At 41.6% G+C, this 23,856-nt stretch overlaps 1 protein-coding gene across 2 annotated transcripts in view; it reads right to left on the reverse strand.

The window, feature by feature from the left end:
* Window positions 1-23,856, reverse strand: part of GABRA2 (gamma-aminobutyric acid type A receptor subunit alpha2) — a 69,951-nt gene that overhangs the window by 23,734 nt on the left and 22,361 nt on the right. For both annotated transcript variants that reach the window (XM_033160728.1, XM_033160729.1), the window contains one exon: window positions 14,955-15,022. In XM_033160728.1, coding sequence (XP_033016619.1) covers window positions 14,955-15,022 — 68 coding nt within the window. The remainder of the gene's footprint in view (window positions 1-14,954; window positions 15,023-23,856) is intronic.

Genomic DNA, 23,856 nt, shown 5'->3' on the forward strand with positions numbered 1-23,856 from the left:
TAAGTAGATCCAGCAGCTATAACCGCTGCCTATGAGCAGCTGAATTTAACCACTGAAACCCTTGGGGAAAGATAAGCAGCCTCAGCAGTGGGCTGGATGTTTCTGCCTGTGTTGAAAATGCAGGGAGATGACTTGAAGGCTTTGCAGGAGTGGATGAAGGCCATGGCGGAGGATGTGGCTCAGGAAAGAGATATGCAAGCTACCATCTGTGAAGTTGTAAGGCAGGCACGTCCAACAGGTAGATCGTGATCTACCGGTAGATCACTGGATGTCTGTGGTAGATCATTGGTACATCACTGGCTCCCCCCTAAAAAGCTCAACATTGTTGCCCTGCACCCCCCAAAACAGGGCTTTCCTTCCTCAATTTTTTTTAACAACTTTGACCTGAACCCCCCAAAATGGGGTAGATCACTGCCAGTTTTTAACTCTGTGAGTAGATCACAGTCTCTTGGGAGTTGGCCACCCCTGTTGTAAGGGATTCAGGTGGAAAGTTAGAGAAGCAGGAAAAGTAGCTGCTCGCACTGGCTTCTCAATGTGTACAGAAAAGGGGACAACGTTTGCATAGCCCTAGGGTGCAACTATTCTTGGTCGACTTGCTTGGTCACCATCAGGATGGGATGGTAAAGCTGAGGAGAGCACCTTGAATGAGGAAGGGTGATGATGAGGGAACAACGCTGGCTGCACGTCCTTTGGTGCAGGCTAAAGTGAAACAGTGTAGGGTTGGTGCTGGCCCAGCCTCGCCAATCTAGGTGAATAGTGCTCATGATGATAAATCTGGTGAGTTCATGGAGCTGGCTAAGTAATTTCATCAGTAGCCACGTGAAACACTGTTGGCCTGGCTGTTACATTTGTGGGATGAAGGAGAGGGCAGTTTGAGTCTCTTGCTGGGAGAGGCAGTGAGCAATGTGGCTGCACACCCAGCTCCAAGGCAGCAGCTGCATGGGTCTCAGAAGATGCAAGGCCATCACTGTTTACTTGATTGGATTATAGCCATGTATCAAGATGCTTGGGGAGCAGAGATGGAAGTAGAACACCCCCATGGTATACTCATGATAAAGCACAGGCAATGGCAAAACAAATGGGAATGCAGGTGGCTGCTTATTCAGCAGTGTTTTGTGGGCCTGAGAATGAAATGTTTACTGCAGGAATGCATACTTGACTTCTATGACTGGGACTTCAAACTCCTACCGGCACTTATGCAAGAACAGCCCCAAGATCTGGGCGGCCCTTGAAAGCAGTGCAAGTTCTAGCGGGTGTGATAGACTCCTGACTACCAAGAAGAAGTGAAACCAATCCTCCAAGCTCCACATAAGTTGCCCTATCAGGCTGGGGAAAGGTTGCTTCAACCAGAGGCGTAGGAAGGTCAGGTGGTACCCGGTGTGGAAAATTTCTGGTCCCCCCCCATTGATTCCCCCCCCTGCAAAAATGGTTTTACATTATTTCATATTTTCTTACAAAGGATTAATAACAAGTAATAATAATAATAATAATAATAATAATAATAATAATAATAATAATAATAAACTTTTATTTATATCCCACCCTCCCCGGCCAAAGTCGGGCTCAGGGTGGCTAACATCAGATACATAACACTGGTATAAAATCAAACAATAATTAAATTACCTCCTGAAAACATCTCAAAATCAAATTAAAGTCTAATTAGATGGCTTTTCACAGGGTTAGGGTTGGGAACAGTAAGTGCTCCACTGAACTGAAATTTCAGCCTTAACGACATAGGAAAACAGCCAAGTGAATAGCTATTTTGGTGGAGGAGGGTCAAGATAATAACCGATCTGCATGAAATTTCATATACAGTGGTGCCTCGCAAGACGAAATTAATTCGTTCTGCGAGTGCTGTCGTATAGCAAAAATTTCGTCTTGCGAAGCACCAACGAGGGAAAAGCGGTTTGACGAAAAAAAAGAAAAAAAAATCGCGAAAATTTTTCATCTTGCGAGGCAAGCCCATAGGAAAATTCGTCTTGTGAGTCAGCCTTTCGCTAGTGAATGCCTTTCGTCTAGCGAGTTTTTCGTCTAGCGAGGCATTCGTCTAGCGAGGTACCACTGTATAGCTATATAATCCCTAGTATAGTAAGATAAGACCTTTGGAGAAGGCATTTAAAAAAAAAAAGTTTTTTAATGAACCGCCCTAGTAGAGCATAATTGTTCCTTGATAATTTATCACCCCCTCCATTATGGAACATGGGGTGGTCCGGCCCCTATGCCCCCCTTGCTATGCCCCTGGCTTCAACTCATATTGGAACAGGCTGTAGTGGCTGCAGTGTCAGGGGAAGCAAAGGGTTTGGCTCAACTCAGTCTGCTGGTGGAAGCCCTCTGGCCAATTGCAAGCTGCTGAAATGCTGAGCCTAGCTGGGACAGCTACTTGTGTAGTACTGGTACAAGGAGACGATGTGCCTAGAATTGCACCTAAATTATATTTGTCTGCTTGTTCAAAGGTTGCACCTGGAGTGGATAGTGGCAGTCACAGCCATCATAATCTGGAGGGTCCTGAGGTTCCTCTACTGACTGTATCCACACTTGTGTCAAGATGTTTCTGTACCTCCTGCAGACCAGGACCTTGGCTGTCATCAACTCCCACAGTGGCATTGGAAATCTCTACCTCGACTGGACCCATCAATCAGCAGAAAATACGGACTCTTATAATTGCCGGATCTGCACACAGATGCCAGTGCAAGGACATGGTGGTTTCCCCAGCATATTTCAAGCCATTGGATAAAAAATGATTATTGTGAGGTGCAATGTTATTTGAATGCAATGCTAAGCAAATGCACCCTGTCCTATCTATCAGTACCCCGGTGTGTACAAGAGTTGCTCTCTAATCTTACCTTCTCGGTCAATGCAATGAGATGAGAAGGGAAAATGTATCCTGCAGGGATTAGGGTCATACTAAGCAGATATGGGATGGGTTCATATGGTTAATAATAACTATTATTATTATTATTATTATTATTATTATTATTATTTATACCCCGTCCATCTGGCTGGGTTTCTCCAGCCACTCTGGGTGGCTTCCAACAGATGTTAAAATACAATAATCTATTAAACATTAAAAACTTCCCTAAACAGGGCTGCTTTCAGATGTCTTCAAAAAGTCTGGTAGTTGTTTTTCTCTTTGACATCTGGTGGGAGGGTGTTCCACAGGGTGGGTGCCAATACCGAGAAGGCCGTCTGCCTGGTTCCCTGTAACTTGGCTTCTCGCAGTGAGGGAACCGCCAGAAGGCCCTCGGCACTGGACCTCCTTTATATGCCATCCCACAAGCTGGAGGGATTTGTTGGGACCAACAAAATGCAACCTATAATAGATCTGGTAAGAGGGAACCCATATGAAGCATGGGATTGACACCCTTGGGTTGTTTGCTGGAGTCAGGACCACTACAGACATGTTATGGCCTGGGACTAACTGGACCAGACCCCTGGGATTTACTGGGTGGTAACAAACGGTACCTATTGGGTATGTGGGAACTATGCCTGGCTGTGGTTGCCCCCAGGGTGGCATGGATGATGTTACCTGGGTCTGCCTTGGGTACTGTATCAGATGATGCCAGCCCTGTCTAGTGACAGGGCATTAAATTGGCGAACCTGGAAAGGAAGATGGACTTTGATCAGTTTTTAACCATGGTGATTATTTGATAGTATTGATTCCACCTGCTGGAATTATGTTCACCATGCTGAAGGTCAATGAGTTTGCCGAGATATTGCAGGCAGCTTTAAACACCACTGCATTGGGGTTGGCTGCCCTAAATGAGGAAACCTCTGCTGTGAAAGCAGCTGTCTTGCAAAACAGGCTAGCTTTATATATGTTTGCAGCTGCTCAAGGAGGGGGATTGTGCTTTTATCTGCATATAGATCCAGATAAACCTGGCTTCCTAAGTAAAAGGGTGCATGCTTTGTATCAAGATAGCACTAAGACAGCCAACTTGGAACAAGAAACATGGAGGATTGTGATGCAGGTTCCAAAGGCTTGGAGGATAGTGGCACAGCTTATTAATGATTATTGTCACAATTATAGTGATAGGATTGGTTTTTTGTGTGTGTTTTTATATTGTTGTGGATTTTGCTTGCAGCTGAGTAACAAATGAGTAACACAACTCCCCTCCTTCGAGACCCCAAGGGAACTGCAGAAGAACACACTTGTAGATTGTTAGGGTTAACTTGAAGGGGCAGACTGTGTAGACTCAAATGGTGCAAATGTCCTGGAAGGTCTGTAAACGCCACCTTGGTAGGCAAGATAAGCCCGGGACTAATTGGTAGGAGCTGTACAAGGAGATCATACCGGTATATGCTTATCTGCTTGCTTTGAAGCCTTAGTTTTGGTTTAGTTAGTTGGGAGAGGGGAGGCTTCTCATGCTGACTGCCTTATCTGAGAGATGGGTTGGGAAGGTGCCTCTTTGCAAGGGGTGTGTTAATTGGGCTATTATTGCCAGCTTACTTAGCTTGTTTAACAAATTAGCCCCTCACAGACAAGTTATAATGAATGTTTGCTGTTTCGGAGTGCAGCAGGGCTCTGGAGGCTGTCCTGTCAGTTTTCACCTTCTTCTAATAAAGCACTAGCACCGATCACTCTGATGTTTGTGACCCCTCTGTTTTTGGAACCCCTGCACCAAACCACTCACACTGGCCCTCCTTTTGGGCTTGTGGATCAGGATAGTTCTTGTTGAACTGCAACCCTCTTCAGTTATAGAACAGAGTCAGACTTGTTCCAAGTCAGAAGTGCTCTATAAGGTGAAATCTATGAAATTTGGCTGGGCGTGCACACCATTGAATTCAAAAGTTGACAACTAACCTAAAAGCCTCAAGATGAAATCTGGCTGGGCTTTCTCTACTCCTGTATGCAAAATTCAGTATAAGAGATATTCAGTTTTATGGAAGGTTTGGATGTGAGTGTGGGATGTGATGTTCCAAATTTAATTCAGTGTAGGCCTTGGCAACATTCCAACCTTGAAAACTTCACCTTTTGTTGCAGATGTTCTGTTATGCATTTGTATTCACTAAACAGCATCTCATAAATCTACTTGGTACAAGTAGATGTGAAATATTGGCATGTGTAAATTTCTGTAAGTGATAAAAGTATATGCCCACCTCCCTTGTGGCTGATAAATCAGAGAGTGAAATCCAGCTGTTCAGATCAGTTATCAGTGCTTTTGGATGAGTGGTTGAATCTGGATACATGCGAATGACTAGTCCAAAATCACTGTAGCCTCGCCATTTGATGTTAGGGGTGTTTGAATCATACTTTTGGTAAACACAGACATTTTCATATATCTTTTGCTTACAAATTATTGCTTCTCAACTTATTTTTTTAAAATAAACACACACACAATTCCTTTTCATACCATCTTCATAGTCATAAGGCAATTTAGTGATAAGCATTTCAAATTTAATTTTGCCTTGTTTTAGTTTCAGAACTGTTAATAGCATTACTGTACTGTATCAGAAACACATCTAGGAAGCTAATGAAGCTGTTTTGCGCAAACAGCATTTTCAAAAACAAATGTTCAAAGCACGCACTTCTGCCAGGTATCTGAGCATAGATGTTTTATGATATATACCTGAGTGAGACACACTCAGAAAAAGTGGTGTGGCTCCCTCAATTCATTTTGTTGCTTAGTAATTCCTCACTGCTCCCTTTTAATGAATTCTAACCTTTGTGCCAAACATCAATAAGGATTCTGAAGAAAGTTCCTTAACAACAGTAATTAATCAAGCTAGATTTAAGCTTGTTGGTGTCTTTGGTATCTTCTCTCTCTTACATCGTAGATGTTGATTTATATTATGGATACATGTTCTGTATTATTTTATTAATATTATTGCTACATGTTTGTCATGGTCTTTTCGCCAGAACAAAAAACTTGAACAACAGTATTTAGAGATAAACAAATATGTCAATTTCAGTTTCTCACCCCCCCCTCTTAAATGCATTTTGCCACATTTCTGCATCAGTTTGATTAAAAAAAGAAAAGTTCTCACAAAAACCAATCTGATGCATATTTATCCTAATACACACATTTTGCGAGCAATTTTCCATATTATGAGCATTTCTGTTATCTGCACTAATATGTGCACTTTTTTGGTACGCTTGACCCTAATGTAAACATTGGGGGGGCGGTGTTGCAGAACCAAAATCACAAAATTAAAATAAGTGCAAATTTTGAAGGCTACTCGCATTTCGGTTGAAGCATTGCTTCGAGAACCATGGATTAGGTAGGTCCGTGTTAAAAAAGTGAACCAAACTGAATTTCTCTCCCATCCTTAATAGTAACAGTGTATTCCTCAACCAGTTCCCAAATGGTGAGGAGTTCCAGGGGTGCAGCACATGCTGAACTATTCTATACATTTCTCTCATATATTCAGCACAGGGGTCTTTTCAATGTCCAAGTTCACTATTCAGAATGGTCACCAGGACCTCATAAGTGCCAAGTAGCAAAAGTATGACTAGGTTTTCAACAGGACAGAAGTTCTAAAAGCCTATTATACTATTACATGAGCAGCTTGGGAACCACTGAGGCAATGTCCTGTCCCGTCCCGTCCCCCCAAATACCACAAGGGTAGAACAAGAAGTTTACGTGGGAAGAATCTGTAATATGCCTCAAACTAACACCATCTGCATTGCCAAAACTCTGTAGTGAATTGCCAGAGTGGGTCTAAACTTCAGTCTGGGCAACTGCAAATATGCCTTGTATGGCCAAGACTCCTCTAATACACTGAGGGGTCAGTAAAAACCCTCCCTTCTTGTTGCAGTGAAACTGGGGCTTCAGAAAGATTCCAATGCATGATGGATTTAACAGTTGAAATACTTTGGACAGCACTGAATTCCTACAACATGGCAATGAGGACAATGGGGGCAGGGGACACCAACACATTTTCTAAATCCACCCTTCTTTTTCCTGATTGTAAGGGAATGTGCTGTACATTTTTTCTAAATGAAGTGAATATGCAATTAGCTATTTAAATCAGGACTTAATGTTATAGCTTTCCTTTGTCAATTATGGTGATTAACTGTTCAGAGTTACTGATTTGTTTTTCTGTTTTGTGTTTTAGGGAGGGGAGTAACTTTCTTTTTAATTTTTAAAAGTGAACACAGCTTTTCCTCTCAGGCTAATGTCAGAATAAATTTACATCACTGGCCTCTTTGCAATTCTTTAGGGCTTTTTCATCACAACACTAAGCTTACACATTTCATAAAAACAGCTACAAGACAGCTGAATCTCCAAAGGTGCAATCTGCTTTATCCTTGCACTTTGCCTTCCTTTTGATGGTCTCTATTATTCTACATAATAAAGCCGAAAATCATCTCTGCATCCTTCACTCAAAGCATTGTTACTAATGCACCGAGCCTACACTTGTAAAGCAGTGATTGAAAGTAAGGTCAGATTGGGAACAAATAGAGACATCCAGCTTATTTCGAAGGAGTCTGGGGGGCAGAATAGCATACAGTTGCATGTACCTAGTACACCATGAAGTAAAAAGCAAGTGGAGAGAAAAGGACTGCTTAGCTTTTGCCCTTTACTCTATTTCCCCCCGAAACTCCACCACACCACCAAGCAACTTTTATCTCTGCAAAGTTCTAGATCTAGTGAGATAAAATGGGTCTAGAACATGGGTAGACAAACTAAGGCCCGGGGGCCGGATCCGGCCCAACCGCCTTCTCAATCCAGCCCGCAGACGGTCTGGGAATCAGCGTGTTTTTACATGAGTAGAATGTGTCCTTTTATTTAAAATGCACCTCTGCGTTATTTGTGGGGCCTGCCTTGTGTTTTTACATGAGAAGGATGTGTGCTTTTATTTAAAATGCATCTCTGTGTTATTTGTGGGGCATAGGAATTCGTTCATTCCCCCCCCTTCAAAATATGGTCCGCCCCCCCCCCACAAGGTCTGAGGGACAGTGGACTGGCCCCCCTGCTGTAAAAGTTTGCTGACCTCTGGTCTAGAATACTGGTGGGAATACACGGCTGAGGAAAACACGAGTTTCACTGCATGCAATTGCAGGATAACATGTAGTTTGCACTTTATGTAATGAATCTCTTTAATGTTCCAGGATGACACAGATGCATATTCCTGCATTACAGGGGGTTGGACTAGATGATCCTCAGGGTCCCTTCCAATGCTACAGTTCTATGATTACATTACTCTAGGCATGAAGTAAGAGGTGTCTACTAGTATCATTTGACATGGATTTAAGCTCATCTTAAGTGAGACCATTTGGGTTCTTACCTGTAAAGGGGGTATCCCTACATGTAAAAAGATGGCCTCCATGGGATTTGAGCTCCACCTGGTGGTTGAAGGCAAATCTGTAGCTCCAAATAGAATCTTCAAAAATCCCCTATCTCTTCTGAAATTCTCAGTTTTCCATTATGACAAGCCAGAGAAGAAGAAGCAGAACAGATGACTGGAACAGCCAACGGAAAACAGACAAACAAACAAAAAACACTCTCTGCTGGATAAATAACCAATAAAAAGTGGGGGGGGGGAACCTCAGACAGACTGGACCATGCGTAGTTCAAAAAACTCAGGCAGGAAGAAAAAAACTATATAACAAGGTGAGGCCCGGAGGTCATATTGTTACATGCACAGAAATCCCCTTTGTTGGGGGGGGGGATAGGAATGTCAATTCCATATGAAAACCCTGTCTGATGGTCTTCAGGACCCAAAGGTCTGACATGGTGGCGTGACATCTGTACAAATAAAGGGAGAGAAGACCTCCTATAGGCTGGTTTCAGAATTGATGCTTGTATCTTCTGAACTAGTTGAATGAACGAAATCTAAGGAATGTTTCTCGTTGCTGGCTTCTGGTTCCCCTGCGAGCTTTATTCCAGGAGCAACAGGAGGACCAAACTCCTCTCCCTCTTCTGTTGGGTCTGAGAAATCAAAGGGCCTGGTAGGATTGGTGGAGGATCTGGTAGGAGTGGTAGGATCTGAAAGGAACACTTGTCATCCTTCTTATGGGCTTGAGGACATGGCCTTATTTTCATCCTTTGATTCCACAAGCACATCCTGGAGTGCAGCAGCTCTTAAGAGCATGCCCCCCCCACATAGATTTCCATAGCTGAACTGGAGCAGAAGACAGCAACCACCTCCCAGTGACACAACCAGAGAACTCTCCTTACCAAGTCACTTGGCACCAACAAGCAGTCTGAAAATTGAATCACATCTGAAATAAATGCTGCCAACTTTTAAAGCTTAAGAGAGTATTGAGCTTCGGGTTAGCCTCATCCGGAAAGTCCTCCAGTCTCAAGAGAGAAGCTTTGGCAAAGATGGGGGCAGAAGAAGTTGCCCACACCACCGGTGCCACTCTCGCATGCGCTCACTTGAGACACGAATCCAGGTCCTGCTCTGTAGGGTCCTCAAGTTGTGCATCCAAGTCCTTAGGATGAAGTATGTGATGGGCTGATCCTGTCACCGGTGCATCAACAAGCAGCAATTTATCCTTGAAACTGATCCATGACCTTTAATAACCGTTGCATTTGCCACGGTTGTGTTGAAGAGGTGTATCCTGTTCAGACTCAATAACCTTAGGGACTAAGGCAGGCAACTTCACCATCTTGGGCTTGGGTTTAGGATCCAGACATAGGCCTACAGAACTCTGTTCTCACCCCGCTGCTGCCTCCACCTCCAAGCTTGTATAAATTCAGCCTGGACAGTGAAGGAACCACTGGGGAGCCTTGTCTGGCACTCAAAGATGGAGGGGGGGAAAGCTATTTAAAGGCACTCCAAGCACCAGGGTCTTGTGAGGCTTCCATTGCCAATGTTCCTTTTTGATGCAAGGGAGGCAGGAATTAGTGGAAATTACTATGTCTGCCTTTTTTTTTCCTGCACAGGGGCTGAAGTAGAAGCTAGCTAGCACCAAGAGAGCTGAGAGGCCCACAAATGCTGTTAGCAGGGAATGGCAGACTTCTTGAGAGCTTTCGCCAAGTTGTGTCAACAAATGGGGTTGGAGAAAATGGAATATGGAAACGAAGTGCCCACACACAGATAAGGATCTTCAGGCTGAGGTAAAAACAGCTGGTCCTGCCATGGAGACAGAGAACGAACGAACGATATTGGGTCACAGAGACAAAATGAGAATGGAATTCAGGGCTAAGGAAAAATGGCTGGCAGAAGGGAAGGGAAGGAGAAAAACACTTCTTTTCTGTTCTATTTTTTTCAGAAACAGAAGGAGGCAGCACAAAAACAAACACACAAAAACAGAGAGAGGAAACAAAGAAAATAAAACTACAAGCCTGAACCAACAAATGAAATCTCAGAGAGGTAACAAGGAACTGCTTTATTGAAGGCAAAATTGAAAACTGAGGATTCCACAGGAGAGAGTGACTTTTGAAGATTCTATTTCTTTTGCCTTCAAGTGCTTGGTAGAGTTCAAATCCCACTTGCGGTCATCTTTACAAGCACAAAAAAATATCTGACTTACGTTACCTCATTTCTGTCTCTGAAAAACAAGTAGCGCCCTGTTCATGTGGTAGATGTCAGGAAACACAAGCTGTGCATGTCCTATGCAATCTGCACAGGAGGAAGGAAGAGAAGCAACATGGTGAAGCCAAAGCCTTCGCTCCAATTCCTTGTCTCCATTTTCCTTTCCCTTCCCATATATTGCTTTAGGATTAGCTTCAACATATAAGTAAGCATGTGTCTACATGCCAGATTTCTTTCGTCACTTTGCCCCATTTTACTGTATTCAAGAAATGAGAATCCAGAGGAGGATAAGTACAGATGAAGTGACAAGACTAGAGAGAGTGATGGGCTGGTTTCTCTGTGGTTCTCACTGAGTTCAACAGACAAAGGTTGCAAGTTGCATTCCAAGTCAAAAATTGCCACATCTAGGTTGGAGGGGTGGGGAGAGAGCTTCCCCTGAACTTCTCTGTTCCCACCACCCATCATAATGATAGGCATTTTCTTCAGGACTCTAAACAGTTGTAGCTGTGGGAATGTTCAGGGTGGCAGGAGAGGATATATTGTTTATTAATATCCTCCCTAGCAAGTTCCTTTACGTAGCAGAGTGCATTCCCCTTTACACAGCAGAAAACGAGTTGCAAACTCGTGTGAGTTTCTTACGACAATACGCAATTCAATCTGGTTTGTCCAGATGGAAATGTGTTCTAATATTTTCCTGGTAAGACCCCTTGAATCCCTCCTAAAAGAATAAAGACACCACAGTCTAAACAATAAAAAGAATTTTAATCATGATCAGGCAGAGCACAGTGTGATCCCTGAAGGCAGGCTTAAGGCTTAAAGTTACAAACGTATAAAAACAGGTTTACCCCATAAGGGAGATAGCCTGAGGGACTGCTTGGCTGGAAGTTCACAGGACGAAAAGAAGATGGAAAAGGGGAAAGAGTGGTAGCATGCCTTGGCCTTTTACCAGGTCTGGAAAGGTCATGCCCACCCACTAGTCACATGCAAGGAAGGATGCTCCAGGCCAGGAGGAACAGGAAGTTTCGACTGGCTGGACCAAACATTCCCTTGCATGTCCACTCTAGGAAAACAAGGAATGTTGTACTTGACTGCTCTCAGTGGATTACATCCCACAATAGCAATAATTCAAATAAAGGGAAACATGGCCTTGTTTATCATAGCTTCATTGGTAGCTTACTTGTGTTTCCGCTTCTATTTATGTATTAGGCTCACACTTCATTAAAGTGTACAGCAACAACCTGTGAGGTAGATAGCTCAACTGGTAGAGCATGAGACTCCTTAATCTCAGGGTCATGGGTTAAAGCACCATATTGGGTGAAAGATTCCTGCCTTGCAGGGGGTTGGATAAGATGACCCTTGTGGCGCCTTCCCAACTCTACAATTCTGTGATTCCATGTTTGGCTGACAGATAGTGACTTGACTGAAGCCAATATGGATGCTTTGTGAGTAGGGGTTTCAATCTTGTGTTTCCACCACTAAATGCATATGAGGTGGCTCTGAACAATGGATAGCCAGAAAACCAAGGAAAGACAATGCCAAAATAATAACCTTATGCTATAAAACAAAGAGGTTTTGTTTTTGTTTTTAAAGAAAACTTCCTTTAAAAAAATAAAAAGAAGCAAAAAATAAAACTGCCTAGGAAACCTAATTGCATCTCCTTCCCAAAGAAATATTTATTTTCCCAACTATACTGAGAAGCTGAACATGGCATTTCTATGTCATTGCACACCAAAAGCAATCCTACTCAGAAGATCTCTCATTAGTTTCCCTTTTAAAGTATGGGGTATATTAATTCAGGTTTGCCCCTGCACAGAATTATCTGGAAGCTGGCTATTCAACACTGCCAACATTTTTATTTTTAAAAAGTGGAAAGTAACTTTTACGTTTCAGAGTTAATGTCAGCCCTTGGCATTAGTAACCACTTTAACCACTTTTATATAGCTGACTACTGAGACCTACAGCTAATGACTGTGGCTGTCATTTTGAGACACAGATTTTCATTTCCATAAGTGCTCTCTGGAGAACAATCATTTCTGTAAATGCTAACTAGGACTCTGTTATCCATTGCTGTGTGTCTTATGTTCTCATTTACACCCAAGCAAAGCAAGTGTGAAATGCTGCCAAGTGAATTCTCCACCCACCTCACTAGAATAATAATAAAAAAGTGTTTCACACTTAACATGTGCCACAATGGCAAATAAAGCCCTCAGTGACCAATATTAATAAAAGAATGTGTCTGCTAAAGTAAGATGTAACGCTTTGTGTCATATGGATAAAATTTTGCTATTCACTTGAGTAACTGCTATCCTTAATCATTATGCATAAACCACATATGCTCTATAGCCAGTTGTCTTCCTGAAGTGCCTTATTCAGTATATGTTATTTCAGCAGGGATTTGGGAAATGTAACAAGAGCCCTTCCACTAATGAGAAATGCCCTGGACAAACTCAAATGGCATATCGTTTAACACTTGTCAGGAGAAACAAGGCACACTGGTGTAATGAAAAGGAGCTCAACATGATGCTAATATCAATAATTTGTGTTCATGTTAGTGAAGAACCCGTTTTGACTGAAATCAAAACATGTGACAAATTCAGTGACAACTGGTGACAGAGTTGCATTAGATGTAACATTGGCTAAGCTGAGCCGTTTGTATTTTTTGTTTAACAAAGGGAGCACTATTTTTCCCATGTAACATTAGTGCACTTTTATAAACCAAGAAAATCTTTAATAAAAAAAAACAAAAACAAAGGGAGCACTATGATTAAAGGAGCCGATGGCCTGAACTCACTACCTTCTGTCAAACAGCTGCTTCAGTAAAAGTATGAATCTCAAGAGCCTATTTATTCTTATTTATTGCTGGGGTTTCTAATAGTGAAATTCATAACAACATATTGTCAGTGTGGTAGTTTTTATGGGCTCTTGCAGTTGCTTACTGTTATATTTGTATTGCACACTTCTTTATAGCAATTATGTATGGATCTGTGGTGTTTCTAACTTTGGTCTACAGACTAGAATGATCAATTACTTTTCCGTAGATGGTAGAAGTATGAACTTCCTGGTTGAAAAGCAAATGTCATCATTTAATGAAGCTTCCTAGTCAACAAATTAACAAGGCCATTTCTTGTTTTTTATTCTGATCCTGGTAAGCTACTTTGCATATCAATTACCCTTCCTTGGTAAAACTGTCACACTCTTCATCCCACCAAGAGAAGCATTCCGACTTCACATTAAAGCCCTTCAAACTAAGCTGTTAGTTACAACTCTGAATATTTTATTCTTGTCAATAATGGCCTCTTCTTGCGTTGATCAAGTACACTGTCTGCTGCCCATGGTTTTCTCTAGCAGAACATTTGACACCGCGGGATATTAAGATCAGCTTGCATGTGATCCTTATGAGAAGAGCTCAAAGTCTCATGGACTCCAGGATGGCAACCTTCTCAAACTGCCAGATTGTAGATTACTTAAAAGGCATGTCCTAAGCTGCCTGCAGGGTCTTCAGTCTTCAGCTGTGCCTGACAGAAAATGCTGCTGTAATTGGATTCTGTGAGTCTGACACTGGGTCAGGCTTGAGTTTTGCTCTCCAAGGTTGAAAGAGTAATTACTACTGGAAACAAATGTGTAAGTGCTAGTTTGATATCTTGGACTTTTACCTGGAATATCTCACCCCTGGTGTGGTAAAAATGGTTGCTTAGTTTCACCTGTATGGAAATGAATCGGTCACACCATGTGTGTGTCACACATTTGTGTACCACGTGCTTCCTGGAAAGTCAAAATGTCATTACTAATCTTCTTTGAGTGACTCTTTCAGAAATTGTATTTTTTTTCTCTTCCCCTCCCACAGTCAATGAATTCACCTCTCCAAGCACATATGCCTCATATGCCTGTAAACACCCTTTATAGCTAAGCTATGTTATCTTTGTTATTAGAATCAGACCGTTTGTGTTCTAGCCCCAATTTTAATGTATGCATTTAGAGAATGGTGCCTCCAAATGGTTCATTCTTGGAGGCTGGGAGACCTCACTAAATGTTCCTCAGCAGCTCACCAATATATATTGCCAATACACAGCGATGGAAGTTACAGCCAGTCTATTATTGGAATGGGAAGCTGCCATGCTCAGTGGCTGATTCTCATTTTCATAAAACTAGAAGCCTGCAGCCAACAACACTGGCTGATAAATTCCAGCACACCCATTCTCTCCAACATCCCTACCAGATGGTTCATCTGAAGACTCGTTCACTTTATACCACAGTGGCTACAACTGAAAATGAGGCTGGCCAATCAAAGTTCCTCTTCTTCATGGAGCTTTGTTTGATATGGCATGGCAACTGGCCCTGAAGTCCAGAGTGCTTCCCCTGATACTCAGATTTCATAGCCATGCCTTGGAAGTTCCTGGCCATCATCAAGATAATACAGTAATACAATTTAGCATACTGGTTCCTTGTGAAATTTTCTGTAAAATGGTTGGGGGTATATATTTTTAACAAAATAATTTCATGCCAAAATTGATTTCGCTCTGGGGACTCACCATGTCTGTATCTGAAACTGGTCCAAAGCTGGTCACATATATGTTTGTGAAGACTTCAGTTGTACTGTCTGGCATAAGAAAATAAGAGCAAGTGTGAGGATGTATGCTTCTCCCTTTTTACAAGTATGCTGAGAAAGGTCCTGTGGTGTATTTTCTTCAATAAATTCAACAATAAACAAGCATTTATTTTTATTATTATTATTTTAAAATACAGACGTCAGTAACTTGGTGGTCACTGTAGAAACACATCCTAAAATTGGACCCAGTTAAAATTCTGCACTTCTTGTTGCAGGAAGCTAAGAGACTTGAAATATCATATTTGCATAAATACATTGAAAAGCAAATCACCCCAAAGGCCAATAGAAAGACTGCATTCATGCTGTTCTGTATCTCTTAACTCAGAATGTGAGATATCTAGGGATAGCCTTTTTTAAAATGCTGTAGAAATCACAATATTTTATATAATTATTTTGGGTTCTAGCTTTTGAGATTTAGAATATGTATTTACTATAAGCATATGCCTGGAACAGTAGGAGATGGAGGCTTACTTTTAAAGTAAAATTTAGGAAAATCAACAAGAGACATAATATGGCAGAAAGCTAAAGTGAGCATGTTTCCTCCCTTTCAGGGTATAGTAGAAAAATTCCAGACTTTTCCTCAATCTCAGATGCTCCAGTTTAGATTAATATATTTCCCATTTTAACCAACACCAAAATAATTTCCAAGTCTGATTAGGGGCACTGTAAATATAAAAATAAATTGCCTGCTATTATTATTATTATTATTATTATTATTATTATTATTATTATTATTATTTAGTTTAATTCAAGCGAGAAAACTTACAAGCTAATTTAAATTAGCTAATTTTCTTCCTCAATGGCTATTTAAGCATCACACACTTTTTTGGTTTTTGGACATAACAGAAGACTGCTGCATTAGGTCAAAGGCCTGTCCAGTCCAGTATCCTGTTCTCGCAATCGCAAACAAGACGCCTGTGGTTGTCCACAGGGCTGCGTGTAAAAGCAATTGTGATTCCCAGATGCTGGCATTCAGAGGCACGTTGCCTCCAACAGTGAAGGTAGAACAGATCCATCTTGTACACTTTGCATCATACTGCAATACAATTATTCCATCTAAACCACAGCTTTTTACATGTTTACATACTGAGTTCCCCCCTCCTCTTCCTCCAGATATCCATGTACTCCTTTGCACACTTAGCTCCTTCAAAAATGAACTGTTCTATTGAGGGGGGAGCTCTGTTTATGCATCCATAGGCAGCTGGTGAGGCTCTGCCTAAGAAGTAGAATTCATGCCTGCACAGATCCACTAATCAAGGTGTGAATGTTGGCTTTTAAAATACCTGTTTATGCTTCCTCAAATATTTGAAACAAGGGTGGAAACAAATTGGGAACCCTACATTTTATTAAAATGTAATGTAAGATAAATATTTATGTTAGTGAGAAGGTAAGAATTTCAATTTCAGAAAAAGAGATGTTGCTATGAGGTCGATACACAGAGAAAAGCAACTCATCATTTTACATGTAGCTTGGTGAGACTGAATACAAGACTTAGCTAACACTGACAAGTTACATTGACCATTCTAGTTGGGATTCTTGGTTCCATTCATTTTTTGAGCTTTTACTTTTTCTTTATCCTCCCTTTTTTCTGCCTTTGTTGTTTATTTTCACTCAGCATACTCTCCAACATTTCTCCGATGAAAATAGGGATGTTCTATTCAATAATAATAATAATAATAATAATAGTAGTAGTAGTAGTAGTAGTAATACAGCAATAATAATAACAACAATTTTACTATTTAAACCCCACCCATCTGACTGTGTGTTGCCCCAGCTACTCTGGGCAGCTTCCAACATATATGAAAACATAATAAAACATTAAACATTTTTTAAAAAAATCCCTATACAGGTCTGCCTTCAGATGGCTCGGGGGGAGGATAACTCCATCCTCACCCACATTTCTCTGATAAAAATAGGGTGGTCCTACCATATCCTCCAATATTTCTCCATTGAAAATAGGGATGTCTTAAGGAAAAGTGGGACTTTCTGGGATCAATTGCCTTTTTCTAAACCCTTTTCAGTTTGGAGTCATTCTTTTGAGTCAAAGCAATCTAAACTGCACACAAGAATGAAGTTTTCTGTAGTGAAAGCAGAATCCCAGTCCCTAAGCTTAGGAAGCAGCTAATCTAAATGGAAAGATAAAATGACCTTACACCTAGGCAACAACTATAGAGCAATTCCCTTCTCCTCTACCTACCCATGGAAGGGGACAAAAATATCCTTGATGGAAACAGGCGTGCATAGATGTTTCTTTAAAGCATGCCACAGTTTTCTTATCTTTGTACACAAATAACTGATTAATTCCTTTACCAAAGATGCCAATATTTTATTATTTGTATTTGCACTTATCATATGTGAGCCACAAATATATACTGGAAATGAAGAGTATCTGTATCATCTATGATAGTTCATTAGCACAGAGAAAACGTTCTACACTAGCAGCTGTACAAAGTGCTAGGAAATGTATGAAAATGGCAATAAAGGGTGGGAGGGAAGAATGGAGCACAAGAGACTGTGAAATCTGTCTTTTCCTTTAGGCACAGTTCACAGTACTGCTTAACAACTGGATAGGGACGCAGGTGGCACTGTGGTCTAAACCACTGAGTCTCTTGGGCTTGCCAATTGGAAGGTCAGCGGTTCGAATCCCTGCAATGGAGTGAGCTACCATTGCTCTGTCCCAGCTCCTGCCAAACTAGCAGTTTGAAAGCACGTCAGTGCAAGTAGATAAATAGGTACTACTGTGGCGGGAAGGTAAACGGCGTTTCCATGCACTCTGGTTTCCATCACAGTGTCCCGTTGTGCCAGAAGCAGTTTAGTCATGCTGGCCACATGACCTGGAAAACTGTCTGTGAACAAACGCCAGCTCCCTCGGCCTGAAAGCGAGATGAGCGCCACAACCCCATAGTCGCCTTTGACTGGACTTAACCGTCCAGGGGTCCTTTACCTTTACCTAACAACTGGATGTAAGAGAAAAGAAGTAAAGCAAGCAGATTTAATTTTATCGCCGTCATACTAGAACAGCAATATTAAGCAAAACCATAAAATAGAATGGAATAATTCAACATTTACTCCACTGTAAAATGAAATCTGAACATGACCCAGCAAAGAAAATTCACAGTAGGAAGTTCTGTCTTTCCATGTGTTTTATGAGCCAGTAAAAAGAGATAAAATGCATCCAACCACATCTCCCAAAATAAGACACTAATTATACATGACAAATAAGCTCTCTAGAACCATGATGAGGAGCCAAATGAAGATCAATTAGTCTTTAGGTCTGATTTGACTTGGAGCAATAAGGTTCCCTGTTCTTCAATTGTAACTGAGCCTCTACATTAGTGACAGGTTCTGGATAGCTTAGATACATAAAAGCTCCACATAAAGAAATCAACAAGTTCAAAAATAACACAGATATGATGTAAAAAATAATAATACTGCCTGTACTTTTAAAGTCCATGGTGGTGGGTGACAGGCTAGATCAGGCTTCCTCAACCTCGGCCCTCCAGATGTTTTGAGACTACAATTCCCATAATCCCTGACCACTGGTCCTGCTAGCTAGGAATTATGGGAGTTGTAGGCCAAAGACATCTGGAGGGCTGAGGCTGAGGAAGCCTGGGCTAGATAGACTGCCCCTCAATGATTATTGAATAGCAATGGGTTTATGATTGTCTCTCTGTTTAAAGCAGAGATGGGGAACCTGTGGCCTTTCAGATGTTGTTGACCACAATTCTCATAATCTCTGGCCACTGGTCATGCTGGCTGGTGAGACTGATGGAAGCTGGAATCCAACAGGGTTCTCATCCCTGACTGTAAAGTATTGGGGGGGGGGAATTGGATTCAAAGGATACACATCCCATGGGCTGTATATACCAAAAGAGCAGTTCTTTCAAATACAAGGAACATGCTTGTTTGTGAAGCCTTACATTTATATACCCCCTTTCTTCCATCATGGAACTTCAGGTGAACATGTACATAAGGTTCCCAGGCAGTTTCAAAACCAGACATTGACCATATCCAGACCTGCTTAGCTGCCACATGGTTGCTATATCATGAGCCTTCAGATGATGTATCGCAAGCATATTTGCTATCCGTCACACCATGCTTTTCTTGAAATCACACCTACATGGCATTCTAGCTTTCCTCTCTGTCATTACCCTGGAGTCAGACTCACCTTCATCACAGAATGAGGTCAGAGATTCAGAGTGGCCAGAAAACAAAAGCACTTCCACAAAAGGAGCCTGCTACGCCAGTGCCTCTCCTATCAATGGAGGCTGTGTTGTCCTCCTCTGACTCAGAGAACTCCAACTCAGAAGTCCTAGTGCGGGGGTGGGAAGTAGGTGGGACCAAAACCCTAGTGGGTGGAACTAAAGCAAAGTGCTTCGTCCTAAGAGGAAAACCCACTAACACAAAGTAATGCATACCGAGGCTTTTGCATAATAAGGGCTTGTTTTAGTTCCCAAGCTGCAAGCAAACCATTTGCAAAAATAAAACTAAAATCCAAGTCCAGTCAAGCTTAGGCTACAATATTACCCCTGTCTACTCAGAGAAGTAGAAAGTTGAGGCAATTTTAATCTGTTTCAGTATTTTAACTTTTGTATATTTTAAAGTATGGCCGTGATTCCCACCCCCTTGATTTTACTGTTTTATCTTTCGGTAAATTGCTTTGAGTTTTTATTTATTTATTTATTTATTTATTTAAATCAAGCAGTGTTAAAAACTTCATGAAATAAAATAATAAATAAATAAAATAATTAAACGTCATTGAATTCAGTTGGTCTTACTCACAGGTAAGTGGAATGAGAATTGCAGCTTTAGAGTGCAGTCCTAACCATGTCTATCCAGAAGTAAGTGTTACTGAATTCAATGGGGCTTATTCCCAGGTAAACAGGTTAGGATTGCAGCTTTAGAAGAGCATGTGAAATATCTATCTTCTCACTCTGGCTTGCGGACGGTCCAGGAATCAGCGTGTTTTTACATGAGTAGAATGTGTCCTTTTATTTAAAATGCATCTCTGGGTTATTTGTGGGGGCTGCCTGGTGTTTTTACATGAGTAGAATGTGTGCTTTTATTTAAAATGCATCTCTGGGTTATTTGTGGGGCATTGGAATTCGTTCACATATTTTTTTTCAAAATATAGTCTGGCCCACCACATGCTCTGAGGGACGGTGGACCGGCCCACAACTGAAAAAGGTTGCTGGCCCCTGATCTTGGCTGTAAGCCCCGGAAGACCTGCACCCTGCCTCGCTGGCCTTTTCCCATCTGGCCTGGGTGAGCGGAGTGCTGACTGACTGACTCCAGCTACAAAAGCTGAGGCTGTTGAACAGATTCTTGGGCTGGAGTATTGTTCACAGGGGGTTGAGAGAGGTTGTTGCTGTTATTGTTGTATCTTTGGTTTTGGATCTTATGATTTATGTGGAAATTGTTTGCATTTGGTTGTGTACTTTTTGTTGTGTTTTATTTATTGTTTATGGCTTTTGTTGTGTTTGTAATTGTGTAAATCTTGTGATGTCGTAAGCCGCCTTGAGCATGGTTTCAACTATGGAAAGGCAGCATACAATTAAAATGATGATGATGATGATGATGATGATTTGACCTCTGGTCCACGGAGTTGTCCAGGTTGCCACTGAAGCATTCCCTTCCCTTGCAGAAGCGGGTCACTCAAAACAGAACATCCTCAAACATTTTCCAGGCAATAATAAAACTGTTCTCAAGAAATCTACATTAACTCCCAATGTGTCCCTTTGTACACTTCCCTCTCTTTTTTCATGCACTTTTTCCTATGTGGCTAACACTGTTCAGAGAGGGGTGGGGAGGGAGCGAAACTATGCAAGTCCATAGAAAAATGCCAAAAATTTACAATGGGACAATACCTTTATTAGGACCTTACAAAAAGTCCCAAAATAGTCAACTAGCTTTTGAGTTTCCCAAAACTGTTCATTTTCCTACATGTTAGTCTAACAAGAAGGATGAATAAAAAGATGGCGTGATGTTAAAGTCACAACTCTGCAAACTGAAACAGTCTTGAAATGGATTCCAGCAGTTGTTGTGCAGACCTAATTAGATTAGCCTCTGCTGGGTGATAAACAGATTTACAGGTTGCACTAACGGCTACTAGAACAAACAAACACAGAAGTCTGATTCTGCCATTTTAAAGATCTGCCTATGGCACTAATCGGAACACAGAGATCCCTTGAGAGGCAGAGAACAAAGGTAAGTAAAGATTAACATAGTATTCATTATGTTAGCAAAGCTAGAGATTAATTTCAGGTGTTCACTAGGTAAAAAGTCAATAGAAACTAAATTGGGTTGCCTAGGAAACAGCATCTCCTTCTTTCTTGCTACCTGATACAGATCGCAAAGCCAGTGTAGCAACATCATCACATTGCCATACAGCCAGTCAGATCTGGTGACTGACAGATTTATTATATTTATTTGGGTTATTTATATATAATTTTCAAGCAAAATTATTTTTTAAGTAGGGCACAATTAAAAATAACAACAAATGGGGAAAAAATACAATACAGGAACATAATAAAACCATGTTGTTGTTGTTTAGTCATTTAGTCGTGTCTGACTCTTCGTGACCCCATGGACCAGAGCACGCCAGGCACTCCTGTCTTCCACTGCTTCCCGCAGTTTGGTCAGACTCATGTTGGTAGCTTCGAGAACACTGTCCAACCATCTCGTCCTCTGTCGTCCCCTTCTCCTTGTGCCCTCCATCTTTCCCAACATCAGGGTCTTTTCCAGGGAGTCTTTTCTTCTCATGAGGTAGCCAAAGTATTGGAGCCTCAGCTTCAGGATCCCTCCTTCCAGTGAGCATTCAGGGCTGATTTCCTTCAGAATGGATAGGTTTGATCTTCTTGCAGTCCATGGGACTCTCAAGAGTCTCCTCCAGCACCATAATTCAAAAGCATCAATTCTTCAGCGATCAGCCTTCTTTTTTTGAAAAAACTTATCATTCAAACTCTGACCATAAATGAAGATATTATGTGCCTGCTTAAAAAGGGTGCACTCCCACATGTGCCACACAGTATTGAGAAGATGGGGTTTCAAAGCTTAGAGGCCACCACCAAAAAGGCTAGTTCTGCAATGGCCACCAACTTATGGAAATTGTCCACTAGTTAACCTATAATGCTAAGCTAAACTAAATGTGGATGCATGAGCATGAGAGTACTCACAATAATAATTATGGCACTTTGATACTTTCCCAGTAGTCCTTTTATCATGCTACCTAGAGCTAAGCCATGATGTCGTTTAGCATTACTTCTGAACTTGGGGTCATAGTTTGTCTCACTCCGCACAAACCACAAAGATCATTCTTGCCTAACCACTCATAGTAACCAAATAACAAATCAGATTTAGCTGCATAATGAAGCCAATTCAGAGTAAGAGAACCAATCACAAAACTGGAATGCAGGCAAAAAAATGTGTGGGGGGGGGGAGGAATTCCAGGTGCTTGAATTGATATTTATTTCGAAGTGTTTCAAAGCAAATCTGTCCTTGGGGAGCATTTTCAGCAGCAATTCTTACCAAATGTACGTGGGCTCTGGAATGAATCTTATTCCAAACATTTAGAGTTTCTTCCTTGGTTTTTGTTTTTGTTTTTGTTACCAATTCAGAGTAAGGGCAGGAACCATTGCCCATGTTATGAATTAGCATTATATTAGAAGCAGGATTGTGGTTGCTGCACTGTGAAGACTTCCACCTCTGTTCATAGCCTTTTTTCTTTCCTCGTGAAAAATCATCAAAAAATGAAAAAAAACGTTTCACACGGAGAGAAAATGTTTGTCAATTTCCTTTCAGCCTCTTCAGAGTTCAACCCTACTGACAGAAGCAAAAATGGAAGCCACCCACCCCCCTTTTTACAATGTCCCTGGAGCTCTTGAAGAAGAACAAATGTACAATTTGCAGCTTGTAGTACAAAAGGAGGAACTAGTGCTAAATTCACAGCTTGGTTTTAATTAGGGTTGAATAGGTGGAGTGAAGGGAAGAACACAGAGGGAAGGGGGAGAGTTGCCAATTTTCGTTTTCATACCGCAGCTTCAAAATTAAGCTTGGTGAACAAACCTTCTCCCTTTGCCTCTTGGCTCCCAGGCAAAGCCAAGCAGAGCATGAAGCAGCAAGGCAGGGAGAAGAGCTTTTTTGGACTGCTGCGGATTACCCCTCCACTGCTCACCTCTTGGAACTGCAGGGAAGTAGTGTACATTATAGAAACAAACGCATTGTTTCACTTCTTATCTAAGTAATATCAGTTGGGAAAGGAGAGGGTGGTTTGGGGGTTGTTGTTGTTTTTTGTTCCGGGAAGCATATGTGCTTCTCCCCATCTTCATTTTACCCTCAAAAAAACCCTGTGTGGTAGGTTAGGCAGAGAGATAATGACTGGCCCAAGGGCACCCTGTGAGCTTCATGTGGGGAACTGAACCCAGGTCTTCCAGGTCCTGGTCCAGCACTCCAACCACTATGACACACTTGCCATGGCAAGCAGCACAGCTGGAAACATGAAGTGCTGGTGGGAGAAGAAGAAGAAGAGTTTGGATTTGATATCCCGCTTTATCACTACCCGAAGGAGTCTCAAAGCGGCTAACATTCTCCTTTCCCTTCCTCCCCCACAACAAACACTCTGTGAGGTGAGTGGGGCTGAGAGCTGAGTGCCGGATTTACGTATAAGCTAAACAAGCTATAGCTTAGGGCCCCACTCTCTTGGGGGCCCCAAAAAAATTAAAGGAAAAAAAACCTGGATGTACACTTCCAAAATATAAGATAAAAAACAAATAAAATAAAACCTACATACAGCAACAGTGTTTTGTGTTGTGTAGGCTCCTATTTGT

Source organism: Lacerta agilis, chromosome 9 (assembly GCF_009819535.1).
Source record: "Lacerta agilis isolate rLacAgi1 chromosome 9, rLacAgi1.pri, whole genome shotgun sequence".
Lineage (NCBI taxonomy): Eukaryota > Metazoa > Chordata > Lepidosauria > Squamata > Lacertidae > Lacerta > Lacerta agilis.